This window comes from Hemiscyllium ocellatum, chromosome 15 (genome assembly GCF_020745735.1).
Source record: "Hemiscyllium ocellatum isolate sHemOce1 chromosome 15, sHemOce1.pat.X.cur, whole genome shotgun sequence".
Lineage (NCBI taxonomy): Eukaryota > Metazoa > Chordata > Chondrichthyes > Orectolobiformes > Hemiscylliidae > Hemiscyllium > Hemiscyllium ocellatum.
Window position 1 is genome coordinate 64,406,127 of NC_083415.1, and position 15,870 is coordinate 64,421,996.

At 44.5% G+C, this 15,870-nt stretch overlaps 1 protein-coding gene across 2 annotated transcripts in view; it reads right to left on the bottom strand.

The window, feature by feature from the left end:
• col9a3 (collagen, type IX, alpha 3) overlaps positions 1-15,870 on the bottom strand; it is a 278,496-nt gene that overhangs the window by 244,525 nt on the left and 18,101 nt on the right. For both annotated transcript variants that reach the window (XM_060836555.1, XM_060836554.1), the window contains 2 exons: positions 2,345-2,380; positions 2,152-2,223 (listed from right to left, as the gene is read on the bottom strand). In XM_060836555.1, the coding sequence (XP_060692538.1) occupies positions 2,152-2,223; positions 2,345-2,380 (108 nt within the window). The remainder of the gene's footprint in view (positions 1-2,151; positions 2,224-2,344; positions 2,381-15,870) is intronic.

Genomic DNA, 15,870 nt, shown 5'->3' on the forward strand with positions numbered 1-15,870 from the left:
CAGCGAGTGGTAGTAGAAGGAAAATATTCTGCCTGAAAGTCAGTGGTGAGTGGTGTTCCACAGGGCTCTGTCTTTGGGCCTGTACTGTTTGTAATTTTTATTAATGATTTGGATGAGGGGACTGGAGGATGGGTCAGCAAGTTTGCAGATGACATAAAGGTTGGAGGTGTCATTGACAGTATAGAGGGCTGTTGTAGGCTGCAGCAGAACATTGACAGGATGCAGAGATGGGCTGAGAGGTGGCAGATGGAGTTCAACCTGGATAAATGCGAGGTGATGCATTTTGGAAGGTCGAATTTGAGAACTGAGTACAGGATTAAGGATAGGATTCTTGGCAATGTAGAGGAACAGAGGGATCTTGGTGTGCAGGTACATAGATCCCTTAAAATGGCCACCCAAGTGGACAGAGTTGTTAAGAAAGCATATGGTGTTTTGACTTTCATTAACAGGGGGATTGAGTTTAAGAGCTGTGAGATCTTGCTGCAGCTCTATAAAACTTTGGTTAGACCGCACTTGGAATACTGCGTTCAGTTCTGGTCACCTTATTATAGGAAAGATGTGGATGCTTTGGAGAGGGTTCAGAGGAAGTTTACCAGGATGCTGCCTGGACTGGAGGGCTTATCTTATGAAGAGAGGTTGACTGAGCTCAGACTTTTTTCATTGGAGAAAAGGAGGAGGAGAGGGGACCTAACTGTGGTATACAAGATAATGAGAGGCATAGATAGAGTCGATAGCCAGAGACTATTTCCCAGGGCAGAAATGGCTAACACGAGGGGTCATAGTTTTAAGCTGGTTGCAGGAAAGTATAGAGGGGATGTCAGAGGCGGGTTCTTTACACAGAGAGTTGTGAGAGCATGGAATGCGTTGCCAGCAGCAGTTGTGGAAGCAAGGTCATTGGGGACATTTAAGAGACTGCTGGGCATGCATATGGTCACAGACATTTGAGGGTATATATATGAGGATCAATGGTTGGCACAACCTCGTGGACTGAAGGGCCTGTTCTGTGCTGTACTGTTCTATGTTCTATGTTCTATCTACATGGGTTTCCTCTGGTTTCCTCCCACAGTCCAAAGATGTGCAGGTTAAGGTGGATTGGTCATGCAAAATTGCCCCATAGTGTTCAGGGATGAGTAGGTTAAATGGATTGGCCATGGGAAATTGCCCACAGTGTTCGGGGCTGTGAAGGTTAAGTGCATTACTCAGGGGAAATGTAGAGTAATAGGGTAGGGGAATGAGTCTGGGTAAGTTATTCTTTGGAGGGTGAGTGTGGACTTGTTGGGACAAATGGCCTGTTTCCACACTGTAGGGATTCTATGATTATAAGTACAAGACTCTCCAGGGTGACAATGGGGGGTGCTGCACTGCCGACGGTACTATCTTTCTTGAACGTCCATCTGAACTCAACAAGATCAGAGCTGAGCTGATTCTCTCCCATCCCACCTTCCCCCAGTAACCTCTCAGCTCTCGCCTACCAGGGATCCAGTCTCCTCTTCCTCATGGTTTGAGGAACAGGATTGCATTGAGATGTATAAGATCTAGAGAGGACCTGACAGGGTGGATGCTGAGTGGACATTTCCCCTCATGTGAGAGACAAGGAACCAGGACCTGGTTTAAAATGAGGGGTCATCTCTTTGGAGATGGCAACAATGAGAATTCTGTTTCACTCAGAGAGTCCCGGGTGTTAAAACTCTCTTCCATAGGAAAATCAGGAGGACATTCAGCCCCTCGAGCCTGTTCCGCGATTCAATGAGATCGTGGCTGATCTGTGGTGTAACCCCAGAGAATGATGAAGGTGGGGCCTAAGACCGAGATAGGTAGAGTCCTGACTAAAAAGGGAGGCAAAGGCTGTCGGTGTTAAACAGGAATGGGAAGCTGAGATTACTCTAAGATCAAGGATGTTATTGAATGGTGAATGGCCTCCTCCTGTTCACATGAATCCCAATTACTGTTTCTGGGATCTCCCTGTTAGCAAAGTGTGTGCTATGTTGCCTCACATTGCTGTAGCGCCTGTACTCCATACGCACTCCCTTTGTTGTGCAGGCCTTTATGATATTTGGGGGAATTGCAGGGAGAGTGGGGATTTGATTGTTTATAACACGCTGTGGGTTTAGAAATCAAGAAGTAGCTGAGAACTTAAAAGGCTTGACTCACATCGATTCCTGGAAGGCCAGCAAGGCCAGGAGGTCCAGGACTCCCGGGGTCTCCTGGTTCCCCTGGTACACCCTGAGGAGAAGGAAGAGGAACATCAGAGCAGACAGGGCCATGGAATGACAAGTTACCACGAGTATGCACAGCTCGGTGGCTCCGCTCTCTGAATTGTTCAAACCAATGGACCAAAACTTACCGGAGGGCCTGGCAAACCCGCTGGTCCCGGCTCACCCTGTTCACCAGAAAAGAAACAAGCGTCAGTTAGAAGTGGAATCATTTAACTTTATCACAAACCAGCAAGAATCAGGAAAAGGAGGAGGCCATTCAGCCCCATGCACATGCTTCAGGAAGACTGTAACCTCCAATCCACCTTCCTGCTTAACGTGCCACTCCCTTTGCCTAGCGAGAATCTCCCCTTCTTCAGCCTTCAAAAAATCCATGGTGTGGAAACACCAGTGTTGGATTGAGGAGGACTAAGTCTCAGAAGTTACACGACACCAGGTTATAGTCCAATAGGTTTATTTGAAATCACAAGTTTGTATTTTCAAACAAACCTGTTGGACTGCAACCTGGCTTCCTGTGACTTCAGTCTTTAAAAACAGCCAGGAACCCACTTCCACCACCTTTTCAGTAATAGGCACTCTAGATGCTCGGCCAGAATTTTTCTTTTGGCTAATTTCGGTTCAGATGGTGGCCCCCTCATTATTAAACTAGAAACCTCTAGTTCCTGATTCTTCCATAGAGGAACATCAATTCCACACTGACTTTGTCAAGATCCTCTCAGGATTTTACACATTTCAATCTGTTACCTTTTATGCTTCCAAACGACAGCAGATACATGCCTAGTCTCTCCAACGTTTCCTCATAAAACTATCTGCTCATTCCAGCTGTTTGTCCAGTAAAGGTTTTCTGATCTGCCTCCACTCATTATATATAGAAGACTAATACTGTACACTGTGCTCCAGATGTGGTCTCACCATTTCCTGTATAACTGATGCATGATACTTTTGTATTGAACCACCCCCATGATAGATTGTAATATTAACTTTCCCTCCTGATGAAGGGCTTATGCTCGAAACGTCGAATTCTCTATTCCTGAGATGCTGCCTAGCCTGCTGTGCTTTGACCAGCAGCACATTTGCAGCAATTACTTGCTGTACCTATAGACTGGCCTTTTGTGATTCATGCACAAGGACCCAGATCACTCTGATCTCATAACTCTGTAACCTCTCATTATTTAGATAACATGCTTCTTTTTATTCTTCCTGCTGAAATGGGCAATTTGACATTTCCCCACATTATACTCCATTTACCCCATCTTTGTCCACTCTCTCAGCCAAACAATATCTACTTTGTAGCCTCCTTGCATCCTTTTCACAACCCCCATTCCTATCTATCTTTGCCAGCAGCAAATTTAGCAACCATACTTCTGTCACTTCATCAATATCATTTTCATGAACTGTAAACAGTTGAGGACACGGCACTGATCCCTGTGGTATACCACTCATGACATCTTACCAACCTGAAAAAGACTCACTCTCTGCTTAGTGTTAACCAGCCAATCTTCTATTTCCTGATGAAGGACTTTTGCCCAAAACGTTGACTTTTCCTGCTCCTCAGATGCTGGCTGACCTGCTGTGCTTTTCCAGCACCACTCTAATCTTGAATCTTCTATTCATGCCAATCTGTTACCACTTGTGCAAGCTTCCACAGTAATTTTTTTTGTGTGGAACCTTATCAAACACTTTCTGGAAATCTTAGAACATCCACTGGTTCCCCATGTGCTATTTTCTCAAAGAACTTCAATCTATTGGTCAAATGTGATTTCCTGTTCTTAAACCATGTTGACTATTCCGGATTATCTTGAACATATCCCCATGTGGATTAGTGCCCTGTTTTAACTAATTTGGTAATAGCTTCTAGCATTTTCCCTTTGACAAAAGCTAACTGGCCTACAGTTTCCTGTTTCCTTTCTCCCTGGCTTTTTGACTAAATGAGTTACCTTTCACTTTCTTTTAGGGACCATCCCCGAATCAAGTGAGATGTGGCAAATGAAAACCATTGTATCAACTACCTCACTAGTCACTTCTTTTATGGCCCTAGGAACATCAGGACCCAGCCTGCAGCTCTGACAATTTACTCAGTCCCACTTCTTCCTCCCTTCTTCCCATTTTCTAATGTATAACCAATTCTAGGATGTTATTTTTATCCGACATAGTGCCAGTCAGAAGTCAGACAACACCAGGTTATAGTCCAACAGGTTTATTTGAAATCTCTCCACCTGATGAAGGAGTAGTGCTCCAAACGCTGGTGATGATAAATGAACCTGTTGGACTATAACCTGGTATCATCTGACTTTTGACTTTGTCCATCCTAGTCCAACACCGGCACCTCCACAGCATCTTTATTGTGAAGGTTGATATAAAATATTTGTACAATTCATTCACTAGTTCCTTATTTTCCATTATGAGTTCCCCAGTCTCGGTTTCCAAAGGTAAAAACAATGACTGCAGATGCTGGAAACCAGATTCTGGATCAGTGGTGCTGGAAGAGCACAGCAGTTCAGGCAGCATCCAAAGTGCAGCGAAATCGACGTTTCGGGCAAAAGCCCTTCATCAGGAATAAAGGCAGTGAGCCTGAAGCGTGGAGAGATAAGCGAGAGGATATCCAGTTTCTTTCTGAAAGCATCTACACTATCTACCCCCAAGTGAGTTCCAAATTCTAACCATTCACTAGATAAAGAAATAACTTTTTTCTCTGGTGAACACTCTGGGTTTGATTGTAACTCTGTATAATATATTGGGGAATTTTAAACAGGGATTTTGTTTATGCTTTGGATTTTTTGGGGATTGTCAGTGAAACTCCCTGCAGGTATGTGTCTCTTTTTATAATGATCCCACTCTTGATCCTGATACAACAGATGAGCATATCTTTACACAAAGGCTTTCTGGCACCCTATCCCTCATAAGATCATGGAGACTGGATCTTGACTTGATTGAGATTGATAGAGTTAGGTACAGAGGTGGTGAAGTTTACAAAAACAAACATAGAAACATAGAAAAATAGAAAAAAAGGAGCAGGAGGAGGCCATTCGGCCCTTCAGGCCTGCTCCACCATTCATCACGATCATGGCTGATTGTCCAACTCAATAACCTAACCCTGCTTTCTCCCCATAACCTTTGGTCCCATTCGCCCAAGTGCTATATCTAGCCACCTCTAGAAGACATTCAATGTTTTGGCATCAACCACTTCCTGTGGTAGTGAATTCCACAGGCTCACCACGCTTTAGTGGGCGGCACGGTGGCACAGTGGTTAGCACTGCTGCCTCACAGCGCCTGAGACCCGGGTTCAATTCCCGACTCAGGCGACTGACTGTGTGGAGTTTGCACGTTCTCCCCGTGTCTGCGTGGGTTTCCTCCAGGTGCTCCAGTTTCCTCCCACACTCCAAAAATGTGCGGGTCAGGTGAATTGGCCATGATAAATTGCCCGTAGTGTTAGGTAAGGGGTAAATGTAGGGATATGGGTGGGTTTCGCTTCGGCGGGTCAGTGTGGACTTGTTGGGCCGAAGGGCCTGTTTCCACACTGTAAGTCTAATCTAAAAAAAAATGTCTTCTTATCTCCGTCCTAAATGGTCTCCCCTGAATCCTCAGACTGTGACCCATGGTTCTGGAACCCACCACCGGGAAAATCCTCCCTGCATCTACCCTGTCTAGTCCTGTTAGAATTAGATTAGATTAGATTACTTACAGTGTGGAAACAGGCCCTTCGGCCTAACGTTATAAGTCTCTATGAGATCCCTCCTCACTCATCTGAATTCCAGCGAAAACCAATCCTAATGAGTCAATCTCTTCTCATCCATCAGTCCCACCATCCCTGGAATCAGCCTGGGAAACCCTCGCTGCACTTCCTTGAGAGCGAGAACATCCTTCCTCAGAAAAGGAGACCAAAACTGCACGTGATATTCTAGTTGTGGCCTCACCAAGACCCTGTATAATTGCAACAACACATCCCTGCTCTTGACTCGAAACCTCTCGCAATGAAGGCCAACATCCCATTTGCCTTCTTTACTGCCTGCTGTATCTACTTGCCTACCTTCAGCAACTGGTGTACAAGGACACCCAGGTCCCTCAGAGCTTAGAGTGAAGACAGCTGGAAATACAGCCACCAACAATGGGACAATTCAAATCAGGAATGTGCAGGAGGCCTGATTCAGAGGAATGCAGAGATTGTGGTGGGTTTCAGAGCTCAACGAAGCACAGAGATAGATAGGAGACAGGCCTCAGAAGGATTTGGAAAACAAGGACCAGTTTTAAAATCCAGCCATTACTGGGCTGGGGGCCTATGTAGGTCAGCAAGCAGAAGGGAGATGGGTGAACAGGACTTGAGGTCCCACCCAGTTTTACTTTCTTCCACCCTCTTCCAGCAGCAGATGATATAAATGTTTGTATACACGTACAACAGATTCAGTAACAGCTTCTTCCCCACTGTTATTGGACTTCTGAATGGGCCTCTCAAACATTAAATCTAATGTTAATCTCATTCTTTGTGCGCCTTCTCTGTAGCTGTAACATTGCATTCATTGCTCCGTTCTCTTACCCTGATGTACTCTGTATGATCTGTCTGTACTGCACACAAAACAAAGCTTTCTACTGTACCTAGGTACATGTGACAATAATAAAGCAAATCAAATCAAATTGGGATTTTGGCACAAAAAATGGAAATGACGAATAACCTTAATAATGAATTATTAGGCTCCCCCCGTATGCCATTGAAGGGATATCATTTATGATATTACTCCAGGTTGCATGAGTTTCCAAGTGACTGGTGGGTAAGTTAGTCTCTTTAAGTGACAACACATGCCCATCTTTTTAACCAAACCATCCACACACTCCAAAACAGATGGGTAGATGTTCCACAGCGACGTGCACATCGTTTCTGTGCTCCATCTTCTTAATTTCATGACCCTGGACTTTGTCCAGAACATTCCTTCTCAGGGATTCTCCCAGACCAAGGAATAGTCTTTCTGGGTGAAATAATCATTCACAATGCTGGAAAACTCCTCCATTTCCTGAAAACCAGAATGATTAGGAAAATGGATCAGGAGAGGGTGGCAGAATGGCTTATTGATACTCACTGGGCTTGATTGGTTAATCCTGGGTGTGGACTCCAGGGAAGGTAAACGAATTGCAGAAGGAGCTGGGAGACAGCAAAAGCAAGGATTTGACTTTTTAAAGCAAATAAAGCTTTACAAATATAGAAACTAGTGTCTTCTCTGTATAATTTTGAGGCATATAAAATGTACCTTGTTAGACTAGAAGCAGGCAATTGGCTAAAGAGAATCTTATGCAAAAGAAAAGGAGGAATAAAGTACAGAGTCACTCCAACCAGTATTAATACTTGCTCTGAATAGCAAACATTACCACTCCAGCCTCCTGATGGATGTTGGACAAGGAATTAATGAATACTAAAGCGAAGAAAGAAACTCAGTGGCCAATTCAGCACAACAAGATCCCAAAAAGAAATAATTAGTTCATCTGTTTTAGCGATAGCTGGAAAAAGATACATTTTATTGAAGCATTCACATTTACTTCGGTCATTCTTTCAAACATCCTGAAGATGACAAGATGAAAATCTTCAACAAAGTGTGTCTTTTTTCAGCAACACTCAAGCGCTGTGCTCCTGAATGATTGTTTGCCTTAGTGTTGTTGGTTCAGAGATAAATATTGGCTCTCTAAATGTTAGGATTTGGATATCGTGATGTGACAATGGATAGAAAGTTTATAGATTGCAGTGAGGAGATGGCAGCATAGTGATAATATCACTTAATGGGGATTTTGGAGGCTAATAATCTGGGAGGGTGGGTTGAAATCCCACCATCACAGCTGATGGAATTTAAATTCAATGAATAAAATTTGGTATTGAAACAAGGGAAATAACATGACTATGCAAATTTCTGCTGATTGTCATTGAAAATCTATCCAGTTCAATAATCTCCCTTCATGAAGGAAAATCCTCTCTTTATCTGGTTTGGCCTACACATGACTCTAGACCCACAGCAATGCAGTTTACTCTTAACTGGCCTCTGACCAGCTCCGGCAAGGCACTCAATCCAACGGCAATGAGCAATGGACAACAAGTGCTGACCTCACATACAAAGAGCTTCTCCTCTGAACAACTGTGGGGCCAGATCATCTGCCTTTCACAAACTTGAATCCAGTTTCTTTCCAAGTAGCACAGGAAGATGAGTCCCTTGGTGTGTACTGAGATATAGATGAGAGAATGAGGTGCACCAATTACTTTATATCAAAGGCCTCATCATACAGCACGGAAACAGATCCTTCGGTCCAACTCAACTACACCAAGACATCCCAATCTGACCTCGTCCCATTTGCCAGCATTTGGCCCGTATCCCTCCAAACCCTTCCATTCATTTACCCATCCAGATGCCTTTTAAATGTTTTAATTGTACAAGCTTCCACTACTTCCTCTGGCAGCTCATTCCATATATGCATCACCCTCTGTGTGAAAATATTACCCCTCAGGTCCTTTCCCCTCTCATCTTAAACTTATGTCCTTTAGTTCTGGTCTCCCTCACCCTGGGAAAAAAAGACCCTGACTATTTATCCTATCCCTCATGATTTTATAAACCTCTATGAGGTCACCCCTCAGCCTCCAACGCTCCAGGGAAAACAGCCCCAGCTTGTTCAGCCTCTCCCTATAGCTGAAACCCTCCAACCCTGGCAACATCCTTGTAAATCTTTTCCCTGGGATGAGGGAGTCCAGAACTAGAGGGCATAGGTTTAGGATGAGAAAGGAAAGATATAAAAGGGACCTAAGGGGCAACCTTTTCACACAGAGGGTGGTTCGTGTATGGAATGAGCTGCCAGAGGAAGTGGTGAAGGCTGGTACAATTACAGCATTTAAAAGGCATCTGGATGAGTATATGAACAGGAAGGGTTTAGAGGGAGATGGGCCAAACGCTGGCAAATGGGAATAAATTTATCTAGGAAATCTGGCTGGCATGGATGAGTTGGACTGAAGGGTCTGGTTCTGTCCTGTATATCTCTCTGACTCTCTGACTCAATATGCAAGTTAGATGGATAGGCCATGCTAAATTTCCCGTAGTATCCAGGGTTGTGCAGGCTAGTGAGTTAGCCCTGGGAAGTGCAGGGTTACAGGAACAGGATAGGGGGTCTGGGTGGGATGCTCTTTGGAGGGTTGGTGTGGACTTGATGGACCAAAACACCTGCTTCCACACTGCAGGGCTTCTACCTGTAGGATGTGTCACCGGCTGTGGGAGTTCATAGCTCAGAACTCAAGTGTTTCCTTTATTTTGTTTTGGGACGTGGAACATCAGTGTCACTGGCTGGGCCAGTATTTATTGCCTGTCCCTAGTTGCCCCTTGAGAAGGTGGGCATGAGCAGCCTTCTTGACCCGCTGTAGTCCCTGTGCTGTAGGTAGAATCACAATGCCCCTTATGGAGGGAATTCCAGGATTTTGACCCAGCGATGCTGAAAGATATACTTCCAAGTCAGAATGTTGAGTGGCTTGGAGGGGAACTGGCATGTGGTGTTTCTCCATGTACCTGCTGCCCTTGCCCTTCCAAATGGATGGGGTCGAGTGTTTGGAAGGTGCTGTCTCTGGAGCCTTGATGAGTTGCTGCAGTGTAATTGTTGAAAGGTTGGGGATGGGGTGTCAGGTGAATGATTTGAGTATTGCAGTTTCCCCCTTCCAGATCCAGATATATGGAGTCTATTTCTTCATACCTTGGACAGGTGCCTTGTCGATGATGGAACTGCTTTGGAGAGTCGGTCTGTGAATCACTAACTGCAGAGTAGTCCAGGTAGTTATGTAGCTGGTTCAGTTGGATTTCTGCTCAATTCTGGCAAACCCAGGATGGGGAGTCTGTGGATGAGTAGTAAGGGGTGGATCAAGGATTATAGGGAGAAGGCAGGAGGATGGAGTTGAGAAACATGTCAGCCATGATCAAATGGGGGAGTAAACTTGACGGGCTGAATGGCCTAATTCTGCTCCCTTATCTTGTGGTTTTATGATAAAAGACTAATTGCCAAGGGAAAGTGTTCAGGGTCTCTTTTTCATCATCATTGCTGGCACTGTATTAGTTAACAAGTAAGTTACTATAGCCTGACACATCCCAACAGATTTGACCCAGTATTTCTCCAGTTGCTGTTGTGTTGAATCGGTAGCAAGTGTTAACTACGTGTTCATTTCACTGTGACCCTGAGTGTGGCTACAAGATGATGTAGACATAAAACAGGAGAGACAATGGCTTGTGTGTCAGTTACAGTAGGTATGCTCTTTCAGCTCACTGGGTGGATCCCTCAGCTCACTGGGTGGATCCCTCAGCTCACTGGGTAGATCCCTCAACTCAGTAGGTAAATTCGCAGCTCAATATGTAGATCCCTCAGTTCGGTGGGTAAATCCCTCAGCTCAGTGTGTGGATCCCTCAGCTCAATTAGTAGATCCCGTGACTCAATGGGTAAATTCCTCAGCTCAATATGTAGATCCTTCAGTTTGGTGAATAGATTCCTCAGCTCAATGTGTAAGTCCCCAGCGGTGGGTAGACTCCTCAGGTCTGTGGGTAGATCCCTTGGCTCTGTGGGTAGATTCTTCAGGTCTGTGGGTTGATCCTTACAGCTCACTGGGTGGATCCCTCAGCTCAGTTCGTAACCTCCAGTTCAGTGGGTAAATCCCTCAGCTCAGTGAGTAGATCCTTTATGTCATTGGATAGATCCCTCAGTTCAGTGGGCTAATCCCTCAGCTGTTTGGGTAGATCCCTCGGCTCTGTGGCAGAAGGTTCAGGCTCCAATCCCACTTCAGAGACTTGTGCACAAAGTCCCGACCAAAGTCCCGAGTGCAGTGTTGAGACAATGCTGCACTACTGGAGGTGCCATTTGTAAGTCTGTTTCCTTCAGTTTGTTTTCAAACACTTGTCTAACATCCTTCAACATTCTTAACAGACCTTATATTACCAGCAGGTGATCAGTGTTGTTGCATTCTTTTAGATTTCCCCTCTGGAATCTGTAACTGGTCAAACAGATGAGACCCTCCTGTTGAGTACAATTCGAGATCAAGCGATCAGGTCCCTTTGCTGCCATCATCTGTTAGAATTTCAAGGAACTCAGGCTGACACCAGTTAGAATCAATCTTTTTTATCATCACTTCACAGAGGTCAATCTGTAATTTATCATTCTAATGTTAAAGCAAGACCCTGTCCACTCTGCTTCTCTCCCATCGACGGAAACATTCCCATCTCAGTGCCTTGACTCCTGCAGCCGGAACTCTGAAAGCAGACTATCCAGTTGGTTAGTTCCTTGTTGTGTGTAGGACCATGCGGTGGATAAAAGTGGCTACTCCAATGACAATACCTCAAAAGGAGCTTGGTTGACTGTAAAAAGTTGTGGCTACATGGAATGTGTTGCCACCGGTGGTGGTGGAAGTAGAGTCATTAGGGACATTTAAGTGCCTGCTGGACATGCACATGGATAGCAGTGAACTGAGAGGTGCTTGGTAAGGTCATTTTATTTTAATTAGGATTACTCCTCGGCATAACATCATAGGCCGAAGGGCCTGTTCTGTGCTGTACTTTTCTATGTTCTATGTTCTGTGTTATCTATAAATGTAGGTCCTTTCCTCACCATGGAACAGGGAGCCACTACTACAGTCAGACTGCATGATAGTGCAGCAAAATAAAACACAGTGCACTCTATCCGAACACTCCAGTGCACAAAGTTTGAAAACTCCTGGACAGTTTCAGCTGTCTGCCTGTTAGCCCCACCCTGGCCTGGCCCTAGATATCGTCATCCCTTTCTCATGTCCAGTCTGTCACAGCCTGGTTACTTCAGACAGTGTGGGAAATGAACCCATGACATTAGCATTGCAGACCAACTGTACAGCCAACTGAGCTAATCAAGCCCCACAAAGACAGCATATTACACACGATTAACTAAATATTACGGAAAATATGGAAACCTTCTGGTGAGAACTATGTTGGACAATGAAACCTTGGTGACATATTTGAACCCGAGAAGAGGGGGTCTGGCTACATACCCCAGCCACACAAATTCTGGTTATTACCACCCCTGTCAGACTGTCTAGCTCTGCCTCTAACCTTAGCTCATCTACAGCTGGAACCCTGACCCAAGTCGATGTTAGATCTAAACATTCCTGTTGAAAGGCTTCTGCCCAAAATGTCAACTTTTCTACTCCTCAGATGCTGTCTGACGTGCTGTGCTTTTCCAGCATCACTCCAATCTTGACTCTGATCTCCAGCATCTGCAGTCCTCACTTTCGCCTATTCTCATGGGCAGCCTACCACATGTAACTGGTCATAAATTTGATGTAATCCAAAGCTTGGTGCCTGCATTCTTACTCATTCCCCCTTCAGCCCTCCCTTCGCTGACCCACATTGGCTTCTGGTCAAACAAGGTCTTCATTTGAAAATTCTCACCCTGTTTCTGAATATCCCTGTGCCGCCCCCTCCACACCCCCCCCTCCTTTTCCAGCTTTACTCTTTTTGACTCTGATTTCCAACATCTGCAGTCCTCACTTTCTCCGAGTCTAACCGTCTAACATCGTGGTTGCTTTAGGAGGCAGCTGTTTGGAGGTTCCATCTCATTGCTTTAGACCTGCCACACACCCCAATTACACCAGCAGATTCCGGGCAGAGCTCTGCATCAGATGATCTCTTTGACTTCCTCTGTGAGCATTGCTCAGAATACAGAATAACATGCACAGGAACAAAGATGTGTTTCTTATTTGTGCTTTTTTGAGTCAAAGCATTCCTCATTGAGATCCATTTCCCCAAAGGGTGACAGGACTCAAAATGTGACCTCTGCTCCTCTCTCCACAGATGCTGCCAAACCTGCTGAGTTTTTGTAGAAATTTCTGATTTTGTGTGTTTCTTTACTAATTGTGGAGGTGGTCACCAGTTCTAATATCTCCCCACCAGGACTGGGATTGTGTTTTGCTTCCAAAGGTGCCTGAGCTGGTTTTACTGTCTTAAATGTGTTATATAAATGCAAGTCATTACTGCTTATGAGTTTCTTGGCTTCTCCAAAGTCTGTTTGGTTTGTAATCGCTCCATCACATCTTCTCAATTACATCAGCATCACAAATACTCAATCTGCAAACCATAGGGATCATAAATTGGTTCATCACTGGGCTGGCAGACACTTTTCTGTTCAAGTGGGAATCTCTCTCACAATGAGTAACCAAGCAATGGTCTTTCACAGCTCCATAGTGTTTTTAAAAGCTGGCTACTAACTACCCAACAAAACACGCTTAACTGGATTATGTTAAAAACATGTAGATATGGACAAAATATGGATCATCCATATTTGTGTCTATCCTCACACAAGCCTCATCCTGTTTCTCCTCATCTCACACTATCACTATAGCCTTCCAGACCTTTCTCCTTCATATGTTTATCAAACTTCCACTTAAATATGTCTCTACATTCCCCTTAGCCACATCTATGTGGGAATTGGTGGTGTGTTTTTGTGCATATGTGTATGTGCGTGTGAGTGTGTGCGCGCATGTGTGAGTGTGTGTGTGCGCACGTGTGAGTTTGTGTGTGTGTGCGTGTGTGTGTGTGTGCATGAGGGTTTATGTGTGCATGTGTGAGCATGTTTGTGCATGCATGCATGTGCGTGTGGGTGTGTATTCAAATCCCGTCATGGGAGCTGGTGGAATTTAAATTAAATCAATTAACAAAAAATCTGAATTAGTAACTATGAAATTGTCATTAAAAACAAACATTGGTTTCACTAATGTCTAACAACTACTGAATCTGCTGGCCTTGCCTGTCTTCTACATGTGACTCCAGGTCCACAGGAAAGTGGATCTCCGGCTGTTAACTGCTTTCAATAGAAAGTTCAGAAATGCCGATCACAATCAATGTCCAGGACTGAATGAAAAGGTATTATTCATTTCAACCCACCCCCTGTGCTAGTTCCACATTCTCATCGGTCTCTGGATAAAAATTCTTCTCCTAAAATCCCTATCGGGTTTATGAATGATTTCAAGTATCTCCAGCTCCTTGGTTTCAGTCACTGCCACACCTTCTCATCTGGCCATTCGATACCTTGGTCATTTAAAGGACATAGAACACTTCGCTCCCCAGTCTCCTCTTTTCCAGAGAAAACTGCCCAGACTGTCTCAGTCTTTGCTGATAATTCTCTCTCAGTTTGTTGTTGTTCTTGTGATCAGCAGATTACTGATGATTGTCTGTGACACAGCTGTGGGATTGTGGTTAATCCCCAGCTCCCCACTGCACGGTTCTGCTCTGGTCTGCTGCAGACTGCACCGTGCCTGGAATTACCCATTAAAGTATGGCCCTTGTACTCTCAGAACAGAGTATTTCTTTCACACAGAGGAGGGGAAGTTGAATATGAGCTTTCCAGAATAAACAAAACTACTTCAAAAGATCTATTTTGCAAATAGGAATTTCACAGTGAGACTCAACTAGGAACATTATAACTTCCCTTCCATGAACTCTTCAAATAAAGCAGAATGAACTAGAAGGAAACACAGACTTGTCACATTAAAACTCAAAATCTAGGTTCTGGTTCTGTGTTACTTGTCCATCAATAACTTACGACGAGTCACTCCATTTATTAGGTGAGCACTTACAAGGCCAACATGAAATAATTAGCTGTCAGTGGTATTCACTGTACTATTAGCGTGGCTTAGCTGTTATATTCCATCAATAATTGAAGGATGTTCTCTCCCAAGGAGCTATAATTCAAGAAAAATACCTGTAGAAATGACAGGAGGAGGCTCCTTGAACACTCTGAATAATCCCTCATCCCAAGCCTCCTCCCTATTTCCTTGGCTCCTGTGTGAGGCTTCATACACAGTCAGGTTTTGTGTTTGTGCCTCTGGTTTTGAACAGGGTTATACACTGGACTGTTGTCGGGGCACAGAATCCTGCAGAGATGCCAGCTGAGTGGAGTTCACACAATATTAACGTGTGAACTGGGAGCAATCCAAATTTATCATGAAGTGCAGGGCAGCTTTAACCCTTCCAATGTTGGTGAGTTGAGGAGAGGTTCCTGACCACCTCAGTTCATCCCACATTACTTTCTTAATACCACAACAACGTACTAATTAGGAGTAGGCCATTCGGCCTCTCAAACCTGCTCCGCCATTCACTAAGCTCATGGTCAATCTAATAATGACCTTTCCCCTTAACTCTCAACTTGCTCATACATTGAAAAACCTGTCTACCACAGCTTTGGATATACTCAGTGATCCAGCTTCCACAGTTCACTGGTGATTAATCTACCATTTAGTCTGGAGACTAGACACTGTTTGGTAATGTGCAGTTTGTCTGTGTCTCTCTGCAAGTGTGCAAGGAATTTTCACTGAGACTCCAGTGGTGGACAGACTGGGCTTATACAGACCCTGTTTAACAAGGACCACTCAAGGTATGGTCATTCTAAACCTGCTATTTAGCAGGTGGGGCTTGTCACCTGGTCGTGACTTTGCCATGTTTCCAAATAGAGTTTCAAAGAGAAGCATTTCAAGAGAAGAGAAACATTTCACATCATCTTTGTCTTAAAACTTATTTTTCATGGTGATATCAGATTCTAGATTCTCCTACAAGAGAAACCAACCTTTCCACAGGCCCCTTGGTATCTGCTTCAATCAAGTTGCCTCTTCCTCTTCCAAGCTCCAGCGAGTCGAAGACCCTCCTGC